Raw genomic sequence first — 20,627 nt, forward strand, 5'->3', positions numbered from 1 at the left:
GGCCAGTGGCCTATCTGGTTCAGCATCATTTTCTCACAGTGGCCAGCCAGATGCCCCAGTGGGAATCCCACAAGCATTTTCCCATTTGTAGAAGCTACAGCGTACATGGAAATGTCATGGAGAAAAGGTTTATGTCACTCTTTTCTCCAAGGAAGACTGTGACAGATCTACTGGGCTGACTCTTTCTCCTGTTCCAGGATCAGAGCTTTGATGACCTACTTGTATGGAGTATGAATATATTTCTGAGATGGGGAAGCTGTGGTTGTTGAACTACAGTTGCCATCATTCCTGACCATTGGCCATGCCAGCTGGGGAGTTAAAGACCAACAACTTCTAGAGGGCCAGAGGTTCCTTATCCCTAGTCTGCATCTTTTCTCCAGCAGGGAGAAAAGCAGCTTGAAGGGAGGAGTTGATTTTGAGGGAGGAAGAGCAACTGGCAGGAACCACAGTTCAGTGGTGGAACACCTGCTTGGCATCTAGAAGATTAGAAGAACATAGGAAGAGCCCTGTTGAATCAGGTCAGAGGCCCATCTTGTCCAATATCCTGTTCTCTCGGTGACCACCTGTAGGACACCTGTAGGACACCTGTAGGACACCTGCAAGCAGGACATGAATGCAAACCTCTTTCACTGGAGGTTTTTAAACAGAGGCTGGATTATCAACTGTTGAGATTCCTGCACTGCACGGGTTTGGACTAGATGACCCTCAAACAGTGCTGGATTTATGTATAGGCTAAGTAGGTTGAAGCCTGGGGCCTCTAAATTTAGGGGGCCTCGCCAGACCGCCTGCTCCCCAGCAGGCAGTCTCCCCTCTCCCAAAATTGCAAACCCAAGACTTCATGCGTAGGCAGGGCAACTCAGGCCTCTAAATCTAGGGGGCCTCACCAGCCTGCCTGCTCCCCAGTGCCACAGTCTCCCCTCTCCCAAAATTGCAAAGACTTCATGCAAGGGCAGGGCAACTCAAGCCCAGCAACTATGAGACTCAGGGCTAGCGAATGGGGCCCAATTTGAAGCAGTGGGGTGCAACTTGATTTTTTTTTTTTTTGGTAGGACCCCAGTTGACAGCCAAAATCTGCAAAATCTTATAAATAAAATCCATCTAGATTGCCCTGGTGTGGGGACCCCCTTAGGAGCAGCACAAGGGGCCCAATTTGGCCAAATTGCTCCAATTGCCATAAGGTCAGCCCTGATGAGACTGTGCAGGGGTTGGACTGACAAGCCCTGACCTTCTAGGTCCCTGGTGTCACTATTCAGAGTACAGACTCAAGGACTTGTTATGGAAATAAAGGGGGGGCACTTATTGTAAATCAGTTTTGTCACCTCTTCCCCCCCTCAAGAAACAAGCCCCCTTTTGCTGAAAGTAGGGAACCAGCAGGGAACGCTTCAGCTCAGCCTTTGCACTGTTGACTGAACACCCCCTACTGTACAGATAATGGAGAAAGATTGTAATTTGTATCCCTTCTGGCATCCTGGCCAACTCTATTATGCTGGTATAAACCCTGGTGCACCAGAAGCACAGAACAGCAGCAAATAGAAACCGCTCACATGTCAGCGACTGATAAGACTTGTCAACCAGTTCTTCCAAAGTCTTCCTAAATTATAAAGCTCCAAAATATTGGCCAAAAAAGAACAGGTCTGGGAAGAGCGATGCATACAATGGGCACCACCAGTGAAAAGGCCCAGCTCTGTGTAGCTCCTGCCCTGTCATTTAATAGGGTGCCCACTTGCTCTCCTTCTTGACATGGAATGCTCTCTGTTGGAGTCTCCAGGTCTAGTACAAAGGCCATAAGAAGGAAGAGCAGGGACCTTGAAGTTCCCAATAGCTGTTAATCAAGCAAGCAAGCACACAGGTCACCTTTGTCACAGTCAGGACGCCTATGTCCTGGCCAGGCCTGTGCCCAATCTTGTTTTTGTACAATCTTGTTTGTCCTCAGTAACCTCAGTGGAAAAAAAATATATTATCAACATATACAAGCAGAAAAGTTGTTTTCCTTCATTTGCAAGGAAAAGTACAAAACAAAGTAGCACTAATAAAGTAAAGTTCCAGGGTGGCAACAGAAAGCAAACTAAAAATGCTTTTTCAGTTCATCAAAACTATCCAGCAATATCAAGTTATAGGAAAACTGGTGATATTAACAGCAATCCTTCTAGTTGGTTAATTGCAAGTGTGTTGCAGGTAGAAATACTGTTTGTAACGAAGTGAGAGCAGTAGTTTACTTGCTCGAATTAACAAATAAGAAAGTTTTGAGAATTTAAATTCTAGATTAAAATTGATTACTTAATTGAGAAGGGGATCGTAACAAAAACACTGGGGCCTAATTTGAATAGTAGAGTGCCTGGTATCTGGTGGGCAATCTCATCCTTTATTTCCACACTGTGGCTGCAGAACAAAGCACTCGTCAGGAGAGCTATGAGATTCAGGTGAGGGTCAGATGCCTTGTCAATCCCAGCAGGTATATAACAGGAAGACCAGGCCTGCGGCCTTCCCAGGTTTACAAGGTTCAGTTATTGCAAAAGTTTTTCAGTGTAAATTTTATGCATTTTAAAAAATCACCATGGTATTTAACAATAATATCTTATGTCTTTTAGAGGAGAAATTGTAAATTGCAGAATTTTAAATACCCATCACCATCCTTGGCTTCACTCAATTTTGTTTATAACACTCTTCCATTTTATTTGAGTTGCGAGGGTGGGGGATGGGGAGGGGTCTCGCAAGTGGAGTAGCCCAGGGCCTCTCTTCATCTAAATCTGGCCCTGCCCTCAAGGCCCCTTCCAACTCTTCAGTTTTATCATTCTATGATTCTAAGTGCTTAGATGCAATGTACCAACAGCTACACCAGCACACTAACGAAACATTTGATGTGATAACTACAGATATTATTGGCATTGCAGGCTGACATAGTGATCCAAAAGTTCAGGACTGGAGTGTTAATATTTGGATTCACCCAGTTCCCGTGTGTTGCCTGCTATCACAGCAGGCTGAATTCCTTAAAGCTGAGACACATTTGGTGACATTTGGTTTGGCTGTTTTCAATACATGCTGCCTGTTCAAATAATGAAAATTGATTTGATGATCATAAAAAAAAATACTCAGCCTACCACTGCTCATATTAATGAGGAAAATTGTTTACAGCAGGTAAAGGAAGATGATAAAGATGTTGGAATCCCACACCAGTTTTCCTAGTCTATTTAAGTACAACTGTGATTTCTTTAAGGGATATGTGAGAATAGATATTTTAAAAGGTCATCGATGAAAGAGGAAAGATTGTAAACAAAGAGAACATGTTGCCTTTTGTTTGGACTTTTTCCCATATAGGCATATGGGGATGAATTTTATGTGCTTATACATCTCATTAATACCAATGGTGGCTTTCTTGAAAGTTGCTTAAGTAGAATGAAAAAACCAAAACTCTCTCATAGATTTCTGCATTACATTTTTCCTATTCAGTCAAAATGAATGCAAAGTGTACCTAAATGGAGAGGGGCACCATTTCTATTTACTGCTTATGTAAATTGCAGCTTTTAATTCATAATGTAGGGAAGGAATCAGTTATGCCTTTATTGCTGATTTTCAAAACAGAACTGCATAAGCAACCTGTTTATTATTTGTGAAGTGATGCTTTATTTCAAATTTGTGCAGTTTCCTAAATGTTACCTCCTCCTTGTTCCGTTAACCTTTTCTGTGTTCTCCTTGATTGTGTCCTAAAATGTGGGGATCATCCTGAGCACACTTACTCAGGAAATGAGTCCCATGGAAATCAGTGGAACTTACTTTCCATTTCATGAGCTGAGGATCCAAGAGTTCTTGGAGGATATTTGCATCCTAGCAGACCATAAACTCAAATGTGTGTCAGTAGTAATGATGTAAGGTGAAGGAGCTGCTCCTAAGTTTGCAAAATTAGCAAATCTGTTGTACGCAGACCATGGTATCAAGCATACTTCTATGGAAGTTCCATTGAAATAGGAATAATAATAAATTACTTCTTCATAAATATATTTATGATTTCACTTGCATGTCATGATTCATGAGAATCATGAAACTTCAGTCTTGATCCCAAACAAACGACTGCAAAAGTTCATTGCCTTAACTCCAGAGAGTTCCATTGACTTAATTCCTAATAAAAGTCACAATCCAGTGGTTTTGGTATGCATGCTGAGGCTCTGTTTTGGACACAGGGTTGCAGCCAAATAAGCAAGCCCTACTCAATGTAGACCCACTGAAAGCAGTGAACCTAAGTTAGGCATGTCCATTAACTTTGATAGATCTACTCTGTGTAGGACTAGTGTTGGATACAACCCATAGAGTTGCATGCACACAGAGACCACAAAATTCCTGTTTGTGTGTAGGAATGTGCAAAACATGCAACTGTGAGAGTGGGACATTCTTCATTGTTAGTCCCTTGTGGACTTTGGATCATATCCAGTGTGCTTAATGTGTCTGTGTGTGAATGCATGAATGCACACATGAAAGAAGTTATTTTGCTTGTTCAAATACACAAAGAGAGTTGTGGGAGATATATTGAGTGGCTCTGCTCACAGATTTCAAGCTCAATAATCAAGAAATCAAGGGAGCATGCTGAAAAAATTGACCTGAAAGGAACTACACATGCAATTTCATATACACTGGTTTGCGGTGCATCAGGAAGCTGAATGTTCAGATTGCTAATTGCTGAAGCCACACACAAACAAAAAAAACCTCCATAAAGACCTTTATACAAATGGATAATATGAACAAGTGTTTAGGAGAAGGAGGAGAAGGGTAAAAAAAAAGGTCTTATTGGCTTGAGTCACTGAGCTGGCTTTCTCTGACTGTTCTGCTGTAAGTTAGTCGGGTAAGTTTGACAGCAATTTAAGTCCCATTGACAATTGCTGTCATAATATTGAGGGAAGATTGTATCAACACTAATGGTCGGCGTTCAACCAGTCATATGGACTGGACGGGTTTACCATATGCTTGCCTACAAACTTTCCTTGGAAAGCTCCTTTTGAGTGCTTGACGAGCTTATGATACCAATCAATAATTAGCTACAGTCTAACATGAAAAATGTTGGGTTTCCTGTAGAGGAGAAAGAGTTGCGTGCAGGTTTTTTGGAATAAAAAATATATGTAAAGAAATTGGTCTGCTGGTTCAGATTGTTTTATCCAGAGTTTGTGAGTTCATTGATGCGTAGAGTAATTAACAGCATGATGTTTTTTAAAAAAATGTTTTGCAGTGGGAAAAATAAGATGATTTGACTATAACTTCTATACAGTGGTACCTCGGGTTACAGACGTTTCAGGTTACAGACGCTTCAGGTTACAGACTCCGCGAACCCAGAAATAGTACCTCAGGTTAAGAACTTTGCTTCAGGATGAGAACAGAAATCGCGTGGTGGCAGCGGCAGCCCCCATTAGCTAAAGTGGTCTTCAGGTTAAGAACAGTTTCAGGTTATGAACGGACCTCCAGAACGCATTAAGTTCTTAACCTGAGGTACCACTGTACATGGAAAGAGAGGAATGTCCCATCAAAGTAATCTATCTTAGCACTTCCCAGATGTTTTGGGGCCACTATCCCCTTGGTTCCATAAACTCATCCCCAGTGCCCCCTACCCTATAAAAAGCAGCAATCAGAATAGTGATTTGCACAAATCACTAAGGAAGATAATAACACAATAAAATTCAAAATAGTAACAATGAATTGCACATTTATTCAAAATCCAATTAAAACTATTTAGTTTAATTTATTCAACACAATGGATGAATGTGATCCAGTGATACCAGGTTTTCAGATAGTCCAGTACCTCCTGCCTCCCCTTTGCATCTTAGCACCCCCTAGGCAATTCTACCACCCACTTTGGGAACCACTGATCTATCTGGACAGAACTATCTTCCATGCAAGACCTATTGGAATGAATGAATGGGACGTGTGCATGTGTCTTGATGTTGGCTAAGGTGAAAATACATTTCCAGCTTTTCCATCCATTCTGCATATCCTTTTATTTGGGGAGTGAGGGTGGGGTGGGCTGATTTAAGTAACATGCCAGGTTAGAAACTCTGCAAGATAATTCAAACAAAAATCTGACCTGATTCTGTCTCAATTTGCTACGTTTCGTTAGCACTGAGCCAATTTTAATTTAGTTGCGTGTACGGTTGGCAGATAGTAAAGAGCCTGTTTGAACAATATGGAAAGTGCAGGCTGGGCTCAGGTAGCAAAGCAGATACGACCTTTCACTGCAGGTGGTAAATTTGTGTGTTTGTCTTCTGATTTCTCTTTCTCCAAAACAGCTGCCTTCACTACAAGTGGAGATGAAACTAACCTATGATACAGATTTGTAGTTCCCAAACTTTTTGTTTCCCCACAGAACACGTGAAAATTGCTGAAGGTCTTGGTAGACCACTTAATGATTTCTTTTCATAGCAGTTGTAAAGCATTGTGTTAGATGCTGTATGATTTTTTTTTTTTTGTATTTTTAATGCTTCTTTTATTTTTTTTACCTATTGTAGTTTATTGCAGAATATAATAAACTACAATACTAGAAATAAAAGAAGCCGCTCAAATGAAATTAAAAATCAATGTGAATATTGAACATGACTCCTGTTTTCAAGCACAGATCCACAGACACACTCTGCACCTACCACCTGAAGGAAGCTCGGTGGTCTTCAGAGCACAGTTTGAGAACCCTTGATCTAGATCAGAATAAAGACCTACTGTAATATACAGCCCTGCAGGATTGCTAAGCTAATATTCTGCAAAGTGGGTTTTTAGCCAAAGTATTTCAGTTATCAGAAGCCAGGGTAAACGGAAGGTCAAATTAGGCATCCATTGGTGTAGATAAAGATGGCAGGTTTGGATACCACCAAGGTGGAGATGTGTTGTGTGAAAGGGTGTGGCAGGAGAGTTTGATTGCATTTCCTGAGTTCCATTATCTTGATTTCATTGGGGAAATAGTAAATAGCTCTGCCTCTGAATCCATAATCACAGCTAAGCTCTATGGAGAATGTTTACCCTACTGATTTATTTCTTTTCTTTTTAAAAAATGTCCCCCATCAATGGTGGACCTTGGCGTCTCAAATTTCAGTGGTGTCCTTGCAACACCAAAATCCTGCCCCCCGCCTCTCGCCTTCCATTGGAGTAACAGTGGTGCCGCCTGCTCTGGTGCCCCAGAATCCCCATGTACAGTGTGACTATACTGGTCTCATTCTCCTAGAGCCACCTCTGGTCCCATATTCTATTGTGCCCCTTTCAGCCTACCCCAAACTCTGCATGTTGTTAAAGCAGCCTTCTCTACCAACTTGCAAGAGTTAGAGAGGGAGCTGCAGGAAGAATGAGAATTAAGATTTCCAGGTAAAGAGAGCCCTTTCTTTTAATCATCTGCATCCACATGGCTAAGGTGCTTCGTCATCACTGTGATGCTTTAAAAACTGTGTGGCTCCAGTGAGATAAGTAATGGAAATCTATATGCACTAATATCACTGGTGAAAAAAAGCTGGCTTTGTTCAGATGTCACACTCAACCATGGCTTAGTGCTATGTGAAAGAGCCTTGAACTCATGCACTCTTCCTCCCCTCTCTTTCTCCAGTGCAGGTACAAGAAGGTGACTGGAAGTGTTTGCAGCCATAGTTTGTTGTTATGTCTCAACTGGAACGAACTGTGTTTAGCGTTAACTAGCATGGCTTGCCTGGACAAGCTTATGATCCTGACTTGAATGGATAAACTGTAACTGAAACTCATCACAGTTCTTGGTTCGGATATCATGGCAAACTCTGGCTGGTTGGAAATGAAAGGAGATACTTCCACTCACCTTACAGCTGTGCCTGAGGATGGAGGGGAAGTAGGCTCCTGCACATCACACTAAACTATGGTTCAGCATTCTGTTCAAGTGAGGTTGCTTTCATCTCAAACCAATGGTATTAAGTCACTTACACTTCTGCTCTTTGATCCTTTAGTATCAGGAGCACAACAGGATCAATACTGGTGAGAAATCCGAACCTAGTCTATTATGAATTTTTTTGCATTAGCCACATTCACAAACACTAACACAATTACAGCACAGACAGATGCCACCATCAGCTCCTCTTATTTGTCACCACTTTCCCTATTCATCGATACCAAATTTTGTTTATGTGTCCTTGCCTACAACTGGGATTTAGATTGCTTGGCCAGAAATTAGTTGAGTCTAGATGGTGCCATCTGCTGAATATTCTTCAACTGTTATTAAGCTTACAATTGTTCTTGGCCGTTGTTCTTTTTTTCTTTTTTTTATAAGTGTATTTAGTGAGGAAAGACAAGAAAGCTAAAATGGAGTGCTTGCAGTATCAGGCATTTTCTAACTTTGGCAACCGGAGATGCGTGTTGGCAAACACACTCTGTGGATGGTGCCTATAAAGACCCATTTAGACCTATTTGTGCTTTTGCCGTTGTATTAGTGAACATCTGCAAATTTGCCAGCCATAACTTGGGAGTTTGCCCAGTCATTGCTCTGGAGTGCAGTTTTGATGACCAAGTGCAAACTTAGATGAGGGTGAAGGACCTTGTCCCATTTCTCAGACCACCTGATGCTTGATGTAGTTGATATTTAGGGAACCAGCTGACAGGCTCTTGATCCAGATTTGGAGATTGACCCTGCACCTTCTCATAGCCATGTGGGATGATTTCATTTGTTTTGGGAACCAGCAGCCTGGAGTAGTGATTCTCAGAGTGGTTTAACAATCAGTCCCTCTTCCTAGGGAACACTGTGAGCTGCTGCTCTCTGAGAGGAATATAGGGGTCTCCTAACAACTCTTGCCCCCCTTAACAAATTACAGTTCCCAGGATTCCTTGGGGGGAAGCCATGACTGTTTAAAGTGGTATGATACTGCTTTAAATGTGTAGTGCAGAGGAAGCCCTACTCAGAGTAAACCCGTTGAAGTTAATGGAGGGGGTTAACTTCAATTAAATGGGTCCGTTTTAGGTAGAACTTACTTGGACACCACTCACAAATCTTATAAAAGGGAACATTTGGCAGAACCCCAGTTCTTTCAAGCTCATAGTCACTGAAAGTCTGAAAAGGGGTAGCATTTTTTTTTTTTTACGTATGTGTGGACAGGCAGGTAATATTTACACAGTGCTTCCCTCTTGTGTCACTTAGGCTGTGTACACACCACACATTCAAAACACATCCTTCCCCTCAGAGAATTCTGGGCATTGTAGTTCAGTGGCATTGTGTGAGCAAGCGACAGCCAGGTACATGAGCGCTGGGGGGGGGGCAGGGGGCGCGGAAGGTGAAGGAGCCTACTGTGGCACCCCAGCCCTCACTGCTGACATTGACGGAGATACGGCGCCCCACATTGGAGCCGAGCGAGGGTATGTTGTGCTGCCTGTTGGCCTGTGGAATAAAATGCTCGGCCACGAATGCAGCACTTGGCAGGAATGAAGCAGGCGCCACTAGCACGGCCTGTCCCAGTGCCGAGCATTGGCTCCTCTGACACCAGGAGCGCTGGGCTGGGCCGCACTGGGGACATCTGCATGGGGGTGCCTGCTTTTCTCCCCCTCAAAAATCCACATCCGGGGCCATGGCCCCACTGGCACCCCTTCTCTACGCCCCGATGTACATTACCCGTTACAGAGTTCTAGTTTACAGCAAGCCTTAACAAACCAGTTTCCCCAGAATTTCAGGCAACTGTGGAGGCCTCCATCAGCCCCTACTACATTTTGCCACTGTGAACTATATACAAATTCATTACACACAGGCACGCACAAAATATAAAAGTAAATTATTCACAGAACCTTCAATCTATTTTACATGGACAACAGGTCACGGACACAGCATGTACATTGAAAGCACTCAAACCACTTTGACAGCCATGGCTTCCACCAAAGAATCTTGGGAACTGTAGTTTTTCAAGGGCACATAGTTACAATTCCCAGCACCCTTAGCAAACTTTAGTTCCCAGGCTTCTTGGGGGGAAGCCATGACCGTCAAAGTTGTCAAAGTTGTACAAGAATGCTTTAAATGCAATGAGGCATGCTCAATTGAAATAGTGTATTGTGCAGTGAACTTCATGGCTAAGCAGAAATTTGAGCCCAGGTGTCTATAGTCAAAGTCTGAACATCAGATTGACATAAGATTCTAGTCCTCTCTGCATGTCTCTTTTTTTTTGGGGGGGGGGTTGCATATGCACATACATATTCCCATTTTTGTTCTGTGGCATAAAATCTTCAATTCTAAATTAAACCGTGAACAGTTTCCTTGGGAGAAGGGAAAGGATAATAAAAAGTGAGCTAGGATTTATCATATATATATATATATATATATATATATATATATATATATATAGCATAAAGCTTCTGCCGTAAAACAGTTTTCACTAAGCTCTGAAAGTATCAGGCCGGAATTTCCAGGCCAAGCCTGAACCTTATCCGTTGTAATCATGGAATTGTTCTCAGTGGGGGCAGCAATGTTGAAAGTAAGCTATGTTTAAGAAGATAATAGAAATGCTGTGCCTTCAGCGTAGATACAAACACGTCTGAGGGTCCAAGGCTGTTCTGTGCGTATTCAAAAGAATGAGTCACTGGGGATCAATCCATAAACAAGAATTTTTGGACAGGGAATTCCCTTGCAGCTGCACAACCCATCTGAAGAGTTCTCAAGCTTTGTCATTGCAAAGTCTCCTCAGTTCCATTAATAAGTTGTCAGAACGTTCCCAAGGATAATTTGCGGGATAGATTTTTATTTACAGTACAATCACATCTTTCATGAAGGCTCAGTTCTGGGGTTCCACGTATTCAAATCATGTATAGCCAAACCCTTGGAGCTGCCCCACAGGAGAAGGGCGAAAGCAAGAATCCCCTGTACCCCCAGAGCCCATGTGGCAAGAGGACCTTGCCCAGTAAAAAAAAGGCAGAGAAATTATAAGCTATTTTCCCAACCAGTGACCCCGAGCGGACATGGCATGAAAAGAGCTTTTAAGCTCTCCACCTTGCTTGAGGATTTGGGTACAAGGCCTGCTTAGTACATCAGCTCTGGAAGGCTGCGGATGCTCCTGCGAGATCTCATGGGAACTCAAGTGGTCTTGTCTCCACCCACAGCAAGGCAAAGAGCTTTAAAGCTCTTTCCATGCTGGGTAACCCCAGAGGACTTGGTGCAAAAAGAGTTTTTTAAGTTCTCTGCCTCACTTGGATTTAACTTGCACAATTTGAACCACGTATGATTGAAATCCAAACGCATATATCAACTGCATGTGTCAAAGCTTCATGCAATGAATGCATGTGAGATGCAACCATCCTACGCACAACGCACAAACACACCCCACCGTTTCCTCTGAGAAGCTCAGGGCATCATAGATGGATTTATTGCAGAACAATCCAGTGAAAATGGGGTAGGTTACAAGAGAGTAACTGGCTCACGGCTTGGTGGCTGAAAGGGAGCTGAGTCTGGCCCGGCTTGTATCCATTCTTGATCTAGTGCACTGCACAGCTTTCCTCTGGATTTGAAGAGTCTGGGAGGCAATTCACACCCACCTCTGACAGATTCTTAGCAGCTTTGACGCATGCAGTTGATATATGTGTTTCCATCCCTTGAAAGTATAAATAGGGGTAATTCTGGGTACATGGCAGGATTAATATATGAACGTAAGAGCCCAGCTGGATCAGATCAAAGTAGTGTTGTGCTGCAAATCTCTTCAGCATTTTCCCCAACACTCTCCATCAATTAATGAGAAAAATAGATTGTGGTAGAAAGTTATAAAAAGGGGGGAGAAAAAAAATTGGTGCAGATATTCTTTTCAGCCCTTAAGCAACCAGCTAATCCTATGCTGCAGCCCTAGGTGGGAGGATGGGTGCTGAGACAGCAACAAAAAGAGGCTAGCTAGAGGCAGAGATGGCTTACATAGCCTGCTTTGGTTCCACCCCCTAGTCAACAGTGGGGTGCAACATATGCTTGCCCCCTGCCTCCCACACATGTCTTGCCCCTCTCTGATTTGGCTGTGGTGTGGCCCCAACTTGAACCCATCTAAGGCAGGCAGGAGGAGTATGTTTCTGCATATCTTTAAACCGTATGGTATCCTTTTGGAGATTTGATGAGATGCTTTTACCATGAGGACAGAGGCATTTTGCTTTGTCCACTTACTGTCATGTTGGCCTCGTGCTGGTGCAGCTAACACCAATATTTGGGGGAGCTGGTGAAAAGTCAACATGCACCTTTAGGCAAAACATAGTGAACTAGTCTCGGTGGGAGCACAACCCCAGCACTTTCAGTGAGAGGCAACATAGCAAAGGAAGAAGCACTACTGCAAGTCAGGTAATCCTTGTTGAGAAGAGTCTGTTATTTTCATAGAATCATATGCAGAATTGTAGAGTTGGGACCCTAAGGGTCATCGTGTCCAAGCCCCTACAATGCAGTAATCATAGCTCAAGAATCCCTGACAGAAGGCCATCCAACATCTCTTTAAAAACCTCCGATGAAGGAGAGCCCACCACTTTCTGATGGGAGCCCTTTCCACTGTCAAACAAGTCTTACTGTCAGAAAATTCTTCCTAATATTTAATCAGAATCTCCCTTCTTGTCATTTGAATCCATTGGTTTGGGTCTTACCTTCTGGAGCAGGAGAAAACAAGCTTGTTCCATCTTCCATGTGACAGCCCTTAAGACATTTGAAGATGGCTACTTTCCTATATAGCTGTTTCACATGCACCAGCTAGGCACCCATCTCATTCTTCTTACTGACACACACACACACACACACACACACACACACACACACACACACAGCTTCTGTGCCATGAGCACAAGACAATATAGGATGTTTCTCAAAGTTTCCCCTCCCCCCAGGTACAAACACAGAACCATTAGCACACACAACATTCTAGAATTCCAGAAACCCTTTTAAAACATGTCCCAGTTCTAAATTCACTTGTCAAATTAAAATGCAGGTTTAATATATTTGCAACACTTGATTTAATTGTATATAGGCAAACCCTAGCGCTACATAAACACTGAATAAAGTTTGCTTGGGGACATTATGGTAATTCCCTGTGTTGTGTACCTAATAAAGCCAATATAGTGTCTCTGAACAGATCAGGGGTCCGTTCGGGTTTCCTTTTTAACTCCATGTGCTTGGACTTGCATCTCTCTCTGTGTGTGACATGGCTTTGTGTTTGGGAGCACAGTGCCCATCAATGTGACCTTCGATTCTAACCTGGCCTTGCAGAGACCCAGATCCATCCACTTCAGCAGTGTTGCCTTCCCTAGCTTAAGGAATAGAGCAGCATGGGTGACCACACTGCGTTCCCTCTCTACCTTGATAGGTCTAGGATAGGTCTGTGCCACCCATGGTAGCAACCAATCAGACAACCCAAGCCATTCAAATAATTGCCATTGAAACAGCAGGCAACCTGAGAAGGGCACAGCAGAAACCGAGAAGTTACAGACGTGCAACTCTATGCATTCCCACATAGGTTCAGAGTCCCAGCATCCTTTGTGTGACATGATCAAGGGAACCTGGGACACACCTCTGTGTCATGTCTGCATGACAAAATGCCTTGGGCCTGTCCTGACAGTGATTGGGGTAATGTGGCTGATGGGAGTGCCATGTTATATTGAGGGTGCAGGCTGGATCAGAGACAGTTCTCACAATCGCTCTGTACGCAGCTGGCCACAGTTTCCTGCCCAGAGTGGTCTATGCAAGTGGGTGATCCGAATCCTTCACTTTGTGCCTGCTTTTGAATCATTCCACCAACCTTATTGTGGGTTAAGTAGTGATGGCATGCCAATGACAAGCACACAAGGTGAATGATTTGGGTGACCTGTTCATCATGCATGTGAAGCTATCGGGGATGCACACAACAATGGCTGTGTGAATTAAAACTGGCCCAGGTTGGCATAGATTTAAAGGTACACTCAAATCAAGTTGGATTCTCCATTACCACCAAATGAATAACAAAAAAGATGTCTGAATTTTGCAAGTTACTATATTTTGGAGGCAGTTTTCCCCACACAGTATCTGTTTAAAAAATATTTGTTAAATCTAATGATGTAATGTCAGTTTTTTGGGGGTAGGGGCAAGGGTATTTTAGATTGCAGACATATATAACTAATAGATAATAGGATTACCTATTCTTTTTTGTAATATTATGCAATATTTAAATTTATGTTGATTTTCTCCATTTCACATGTAGTAATTAATTTTGTCTTACTGACAGATGATTCTCAATGACTGATTTTCAAGAGAAAATCCAGACAGGTATTTTTTAACAATTTGTTTTCATTCAGCTTGTATTTGTGGTTTTGGTTTTCAATGAGGGGAGGACATTATTCAGGCTTTATTGTGAGTTTAGTATTATTTAGATAACTGTAAGCACCCTTACACATTTCCTAATGAAAAACTGCCAAGGGTCAGGTGGGGAGAAGAAGCAGTTAAAAATGCATCCTGCTCTTTATCTGGGGATGCAGTGCTTAGACTCCCATATATGGCTCTCTTGCCATGAGTTCCAGTCCAAATTCAATGGATAAAAACCATGCAAATAAATTCATTTCCTCTTTTGGGACGAATGGGGATCCTCTGTGAGCAGAGAAGCTCCATTTGTGCAAGCAAACATAAAAGCACCTGTTACCCCGGGGCTAGGCATCATTATTGAATAAATGGTGAAACAATCCTGCACTTTCCTCTCTGAGAGTTGAAGTACGCGGTTAGAAATGTCACATGTTACAGCTCTTCCTGGACCACATTTAGGAATTTGGCATGTTTGTATGCTCTACCACATGAAAAGTTTATCCTGATGTGCTAGCTTTCTATATGAAGGGAGGGCTCTCCTCCCAACCTCTAGCCCCCCCCCTTACTTGAAAGAATATGTTTCTTAGTTTAAAGATATGTTGCTCTGCTTCTGCTTCTTTGCTGTGACTTCACAATTGTGGGTACAATCCAAAATTGATAATTTTGACATTGATTTCAGTGGAGGTGGGGGGTGTCTGTTGCATCTGTGGTCCCCCAATCAGACCCTGTGCTACAATTTACTTTCTGTTTAAGAGAGGCCAGCAGCCTGGGGTCCTTCTGAGTCAGGGTTATAGAGAAGACCTGGTGGGGCTATTGCCCCTACAGGAAGTCCCAACCTCTTCTCATCACCAGGAACCTAAATTCAAATAATATTGCTTGGCTATCTCTTTAAAAAAAGAAGAAGTCCCTGGTCACATTTACACCATACATTTGGTGTAAATGTGACCATACACTCTGGTCACATTTACCATACATTTAAAGCGCTATGATACCCCTTTGAACAGCTATGACTTCCCCCAAAGAATTCTGGGAGCTGTAGTTTGTTATGGGTGTTGAGCATTGTTAGAAGGCCCCACTTCCCCTCTCAGAGCCACAATTTTCAGAGTGGTTTAATAATCCCTCTTACTGGGTGACATGCAGCTCTGTGAGGGCAATGGGGGTCTCTTAACAACTCTCAGCACCCTTAGCAAACTACAGCTCGCAGAATTCTTTGCGGGACGCCATGACTGTTTAAAGTGGTATCTTCTTGTTGGTATCCATCTGTCTTGGGAGATGAAAGAGGAGTTCACATTTGGGGATGAAGTCAAACTCTTGGAAGGTTACAGCACCTGCTGCAGCTGTAGAGACTGATAAGAGAGATGCTTTGTTGCAGATGGGGCAGTTGAAGGTGTCCAGTTGTGCTTCCACAGATGCCCCATGGCATTTCTTCTCTCTGTGCTCCTCCCAGCGGTCATTCCTCCTCTGGTCACTGCTTTGGATTCTGTGGCATCACTGCTATGGTATCATAGCTTTTTTCAAATGTATGATGTGAATGTGGCCTTTCTCTGTTATCCCTTCCCCCTTCCCTGAGATTTGGAGTTCTGACACTCACAGTCTCCACCCCAGAGTCTGGAATGCTTATCGCTTCCCTTTCAATTTCCTCCTCTGGGATAATAAAGGCTTCCAGGTGCAAGCCTTTTGTCAGCTGCGGAGCTTCCCAGTTGTATGGCTGCTGCTCCTGCTGTTGCTGTTTTCTGGGTTTAGAGTTGCCAGACCTCCAGGGCCAACCTGAAGTTTTCAGGTCTAACTTCCAGGTGGCAAAGGGAGGGCTTGAAACTCCAGGATGGCGATAGTTCCTTAAATTACTACTACTACTATTATTATAAAGATTGTATTTTCAGCTTGCATGTTTCAGCCTGGTAGAAGCAGGCTGCAAATTATTGTACAGACTCTCTGGAGTGGCCGCCCTCCTCAGCTCCCGTCTCCCTTCTCCCAATTAACCTCCGTCTCTGGGGCTCAGTGGCGGGAAGGAGTTTGATGACATATTCTCAGTGATTCTGGTTAATGCTCAATGTTTCATGCTTTATGACATAACCAGTGGCTGTCACTAGGTCTCAGGTTTGGGCCCTGGCAACCCTATCCAAGACTTATCTGCTGAGAAGCAGGACCACCACAGCCTTACTCACCCCATCACCACACCAGACAGTTATATATATTTATACACACACACACACACACACACAGTTGGCTGTGATGATTGATGCCATAGAACAGGTATATACAACAGGTAGATCATGATCTAGTGGTAGATCACTGGACACGGTTGATCATGAGACGCTTAGTGATTCCCCGCCCCCAAAGAAAGATTTGGTTCCCCTAAAAAAAGCTCAACAACAACTTTGCCTCCCTTAAAAAAAGCTTCGTCTGTCAATAACAATGGGTAGATCACAGCCAGTATTTTTATAATGTGAGTAGATCACAGTCTCTTTGGAGTTGGATGTGCCTGCCCTAGAGGGTTGAGGACTGGAGTCTGTTGTCAACAGCTTCTTACCCTCTGCCTCAAATTCATCTTCTGCATAAAGTGGGAATGTTTGTGGCCAGAAGCAGGACTTTTAAACCAGTTGCTCCAAGACTGTGGGGCAGTCTCCTCCTCTTTAACCGCCACCTCAAAGGGTGTCTTTGCTCTTCTTGCTGTCTTTTAGCAGGGATCACAAAACATTTGGCCTTTATTCTTGCTGACTACCTCCTTGGTTTTTCCTCCCCCCCCCCCTTATTATTTTATTTTATTTTATTTTACTAGATTGCTGTTGTGCCTTTTGTCTTTGATGTTTATTTGCATTCTAATGTGCTATCACAATTGTTGTACGCCACCTTGAGCCCTGGAAAGAAGGCATGGAAATGTTTCAAATAGATAAATGTCAATCAAGTGCCTGCCATCAGGGTAGCTCAATAATGGATTCCGGCATTTCTCTGTAGCTATAGGGAATTCAAGAAGAAGAAGAAAATGTAGGCAATTATGTTAGAATGAATGTTTGTCACAATCTACAAAAATGTCAACAAGAAAGAAAGAAAGAAGCAGACCTGATGAAAGTATTGGTGTTCAATTTTCATTTTTTCCCATTTAGAAAATGATGGTATATCACACATACAAATACACCTTAATTCTCCAGTGCAGGTGTCTAGGCTCCATACAGACTGTGGCTGAAAATACCACCTATTGGTTTATGGACAAACATTTTTAGCACTTTCACATTTCCCCTATGATGACTAAATGGATAGTGCACTTGAGTATAGCCTAGATTTCTTAATAATTATGAAGAATCATTTAGTCTTAACTCACAGTCTACCCTGTTGTAGACTGTCATGGTCCTTGACCATGCAATTTGAGTCATGAAATATGAGTTGGGTGGCTTCTTGGAGTGAGTTGGCCTAAGCACTATCTGAAAGTATTTTCTGAAAGAGCGTTGTTGTTGCTGATTTAGGATTAATACTTATCTGAAACTTGTGAGCTGTAGCAAACATTTGTTTGGTGGGAAGATGGAGATACCACATGTGTCCAGTTAATTCAGGGGACCGTGGCTCTTATTTCTTAATGACATAAGAATGGCTGGGGCAACCCAGTCAGATGGGCGGGGTACAAATATTATTATTATTATTAGTAGTAGTAGTAGTAGTAGTAGTAGTAGTAGTAGTAGTATTTAATGGAGAACTACATAGATACAGATGCAAATTGATTAAGAAATTGTTTCAGCCTTGGTGCACAGTCTGTATTTTATTTTGAGTAGATCCTTCTCTTCTCATTAAATGTCTTGTCATTCCTACCGATGCTGGCAGATCCCCACACCTTTCATCTTATGCTCATATCAAGAAATTCCATCTGAATTGCTGCTTCTTAACATCAGCTTGATTTCTTCTCCAGAACTGGTAGCAACCAGTGCGGTTTCATTATGAAATCGGACAGACCATCTTTTAATGCCTCTCTCCTTGAAATCAGATCATAAAAGGACAGCCCCCTTTATCAGATTGCAAAAGGGAACCAGCATGGAAAGTAATGCCAGGAGCAGGTCCGGCCCTACCATTAGCCAGATGGATGCATCCCTTGCATAATTGGCCGTTCTGCTAACTGAAAGGGATCTGGGATACTGTACAGTTCATTGACAGTGCAGCAGCTACTAGTGCTGCTTGGGGCTGGAAGAAATCATTGGAAACATTTTTGGCCTGAGATTGGGCGCACTGGCTTGCGTTTCTGCCTGGGAAACATTAGCACTGCTCAACCCAGCCTGCAGTTACAGTATCAGCCAGTCTTGCACAGCTTACAGCCTCGGTGACATCTGCACTCTAGGAATGTCTGAGGTTGCCAGGTCTGGGTGGTTTAGGACTAAGATGCATCAAGTTTTGGTCCCATGATTTCTTACTTTTATTATCTGCATAAGAAAGACGTTTGCTGTCAGCGTCTTACTCCTTAGTACCATCTTTGGCAGGCCACGACTTTGACGGAATATCTGAAGTTCAGGAGCAAAACCCAATCCTGTAAGAATCCATGCAAGCTTTTTCGCTGACAACAATGGGATATGGATAGTGGCTCAGTGTTTCAGGTGGTAACGAAACACAGGGGGCTGTTAATCATGCTCACAGCATCCGTCTTCAATTCTTTTTTTGCCGGTGCGGTTCCCCCCTCCCCAAAATATTCTATTAGTTTTTGTTACGTATGATCTCCCTTTTGTGAATCCATGCTGAATATCTTTAATTAAATCATAACTTTCCCTGTTTTGTCCCTGATTAGTGTTTCCAATATCTTCCCCACTGCTGAAGTTGAGCTTACTGGTGTTTAATTTCCTTGATCTTCCCTAGAGCTGTTATTAAGCATAAGTGTTACATCGGTTGCCCCATCCATTAGTATTAAAGTTGCTTGCTGACTTCTACCTTTCTTCTTTTAAAACATTGGTGGGAACTCTTTTCGTTTTCATCCCTCAAATGTTTTTTCAAATGAGTTTCTCTCTTTACCTATTTGCATTCATATTTTCTTCTCTGTTCTCTGCAAGCCTTTGGAGCTGATGATCTTTATAGCACTAGCTTTTTCTAGATCTGCTGAAACCAGCAGAGGAATGGCCATCATTTCAGATCTTGTTAGTGCAACCCCAAATTACTTTGCCACGCCTGTGCCTCCATTTAAAAAGTTGTATCAGTGTTCATTGGTCAATTTTTTTTTTTTTAATGTCAGGGTCCATTGATCATGCCCAAACTACAAGACAATAGAGTCAGTGTGGTGTAGTGGTTAGAGCAGGGTTCAAGTCCCACTCAGCTATGAAGCTCACTGGGTGAACTCAGGGGCCAGTCACTGCCTCTCAGCCTAGCCTACCTCACAGGGTTGTTGTGAGGATAAAATGAGGAAGGAAAGAACCATTGCATGCCACCTTGAGCTGCTTGGAGAGAAAAAAGTGGGATACAAATGCAGGAAACAAAAAAAATATAGCCTGGTACACCTATGGATGTGCATAATCTAATTTATTGCTATGCAACCCTGTTCCCATACTATATATGGTCATGAATGCATGGACAGGAAGGAGTAGCATCATACCTCTTAGATCCACTCTGACTTCTGCATGGTCAGCCAAAGGTCTGAATAGAGCCTGAATTTCTTTAACTTGCACATTCATTAGAGCTCTCTGTGTGACCAGGAAATTGAGTCCACACACCATGAGCTCAGACAGTTACCCACTTACTTGGGTAAGCAATGCTCAGACCATCAACTGAATCTATGAAGGTTGGGAGCTTAATTCCTGTCCCAAGTTATTTCAGTTCACAGATATGTTGGATGGACAGGTGACTGGCGATTGAATGTCAGATTTGATGTTGACAAGAATTATGGGGGTCATCCACACTTCCGCCTGTTCTGTGCCTAGAAAACATGTGTCAGAGCGGTTTTGCCTTTCTTCTACTGCTTTCCCTGGAAAACCTGCTCTTTCGTCCTCAATCAGAACAAACAGCAAGCATCAGAAAACCCAATTGCTGCTTGTTTTGATTCAGAACTAAGGAGCCAACTCCTAGGAGCTAAGGTCCCTTCGGTCCCCTCCCTTAAGATACTTTGTGGGACGGGGCTTACCTGCCTTTCAATATTCTATTCAAGTTGGCATCTCTGAAACCCCAGGTTTTCCTGGGGGGAAACGGCAGGGCAAATGAAAATGTGAAGGAGCCCTAAGTTTGAGGGGAGGTAAAAGTTCTGTCTGCAATATGAAAAGCTACGATAGCTTGTTTAAATATAGAAGAGCTACATGGACTGAGTAAATGCATCCTAAGGGCAGATCTGTGCTTGTCGGCAGCTATACTTTAGGTTGCCCTTTCTTAAAGAACCTTTTTTTGGGGGAAATGGATGCTATTGCATTGAAACAAATTGGGTGGTTTGGTAATATCTGCTCATTTG

The 20,627-nt window shown here is 42.9% G+C and overlaps 1 protein-coding gene across 5 annotated transcripts in view; it reads left to right on the forward strand.

Annotated features, from left to right (window-relative positions):
* Positions 1 to 20,627, forward strand: part of ZNF536 (zinc finger protein 536) — a 443,894-nt gene that overhangs the window by 350,716 nt on the left and 72,551 nt on the right. The window contains exon 8 of one of the 5 annotated variants that reach the window (XM_053400282.1): positions 14,157 to 14,197. The exons of the other annotated variants lie outside the window; for them this stretch is intronic. Within the exon in view, the coding sequence (XP_053256257.1) occupies positions 14,157 to 14,170 (14 nt within the window). The 3' untranslated portion in view covers positions 14,171 to 14,197. The remainder of the gene's footprint in view (positions 1 to 14,156; positions 14,198 to 20,627) is intronic. 5 annotated transcript variants of the gene reach the window in all.

Source organism: Podarcis raffonei, chromosome 8 (assembly GCF_027172205.1).
Source record: "Podarcis raffonei isolate rPodRaf1 chromosome 8, rPodRaf1.pri, whole genome shotgun sequence".
Classification (NCBI taxonomy): Eukaryota; Metazoa; Chordata; class Lepidosauria; order Squamata; family Lacertidae; genus Podarcis; species Podarcis raffonei.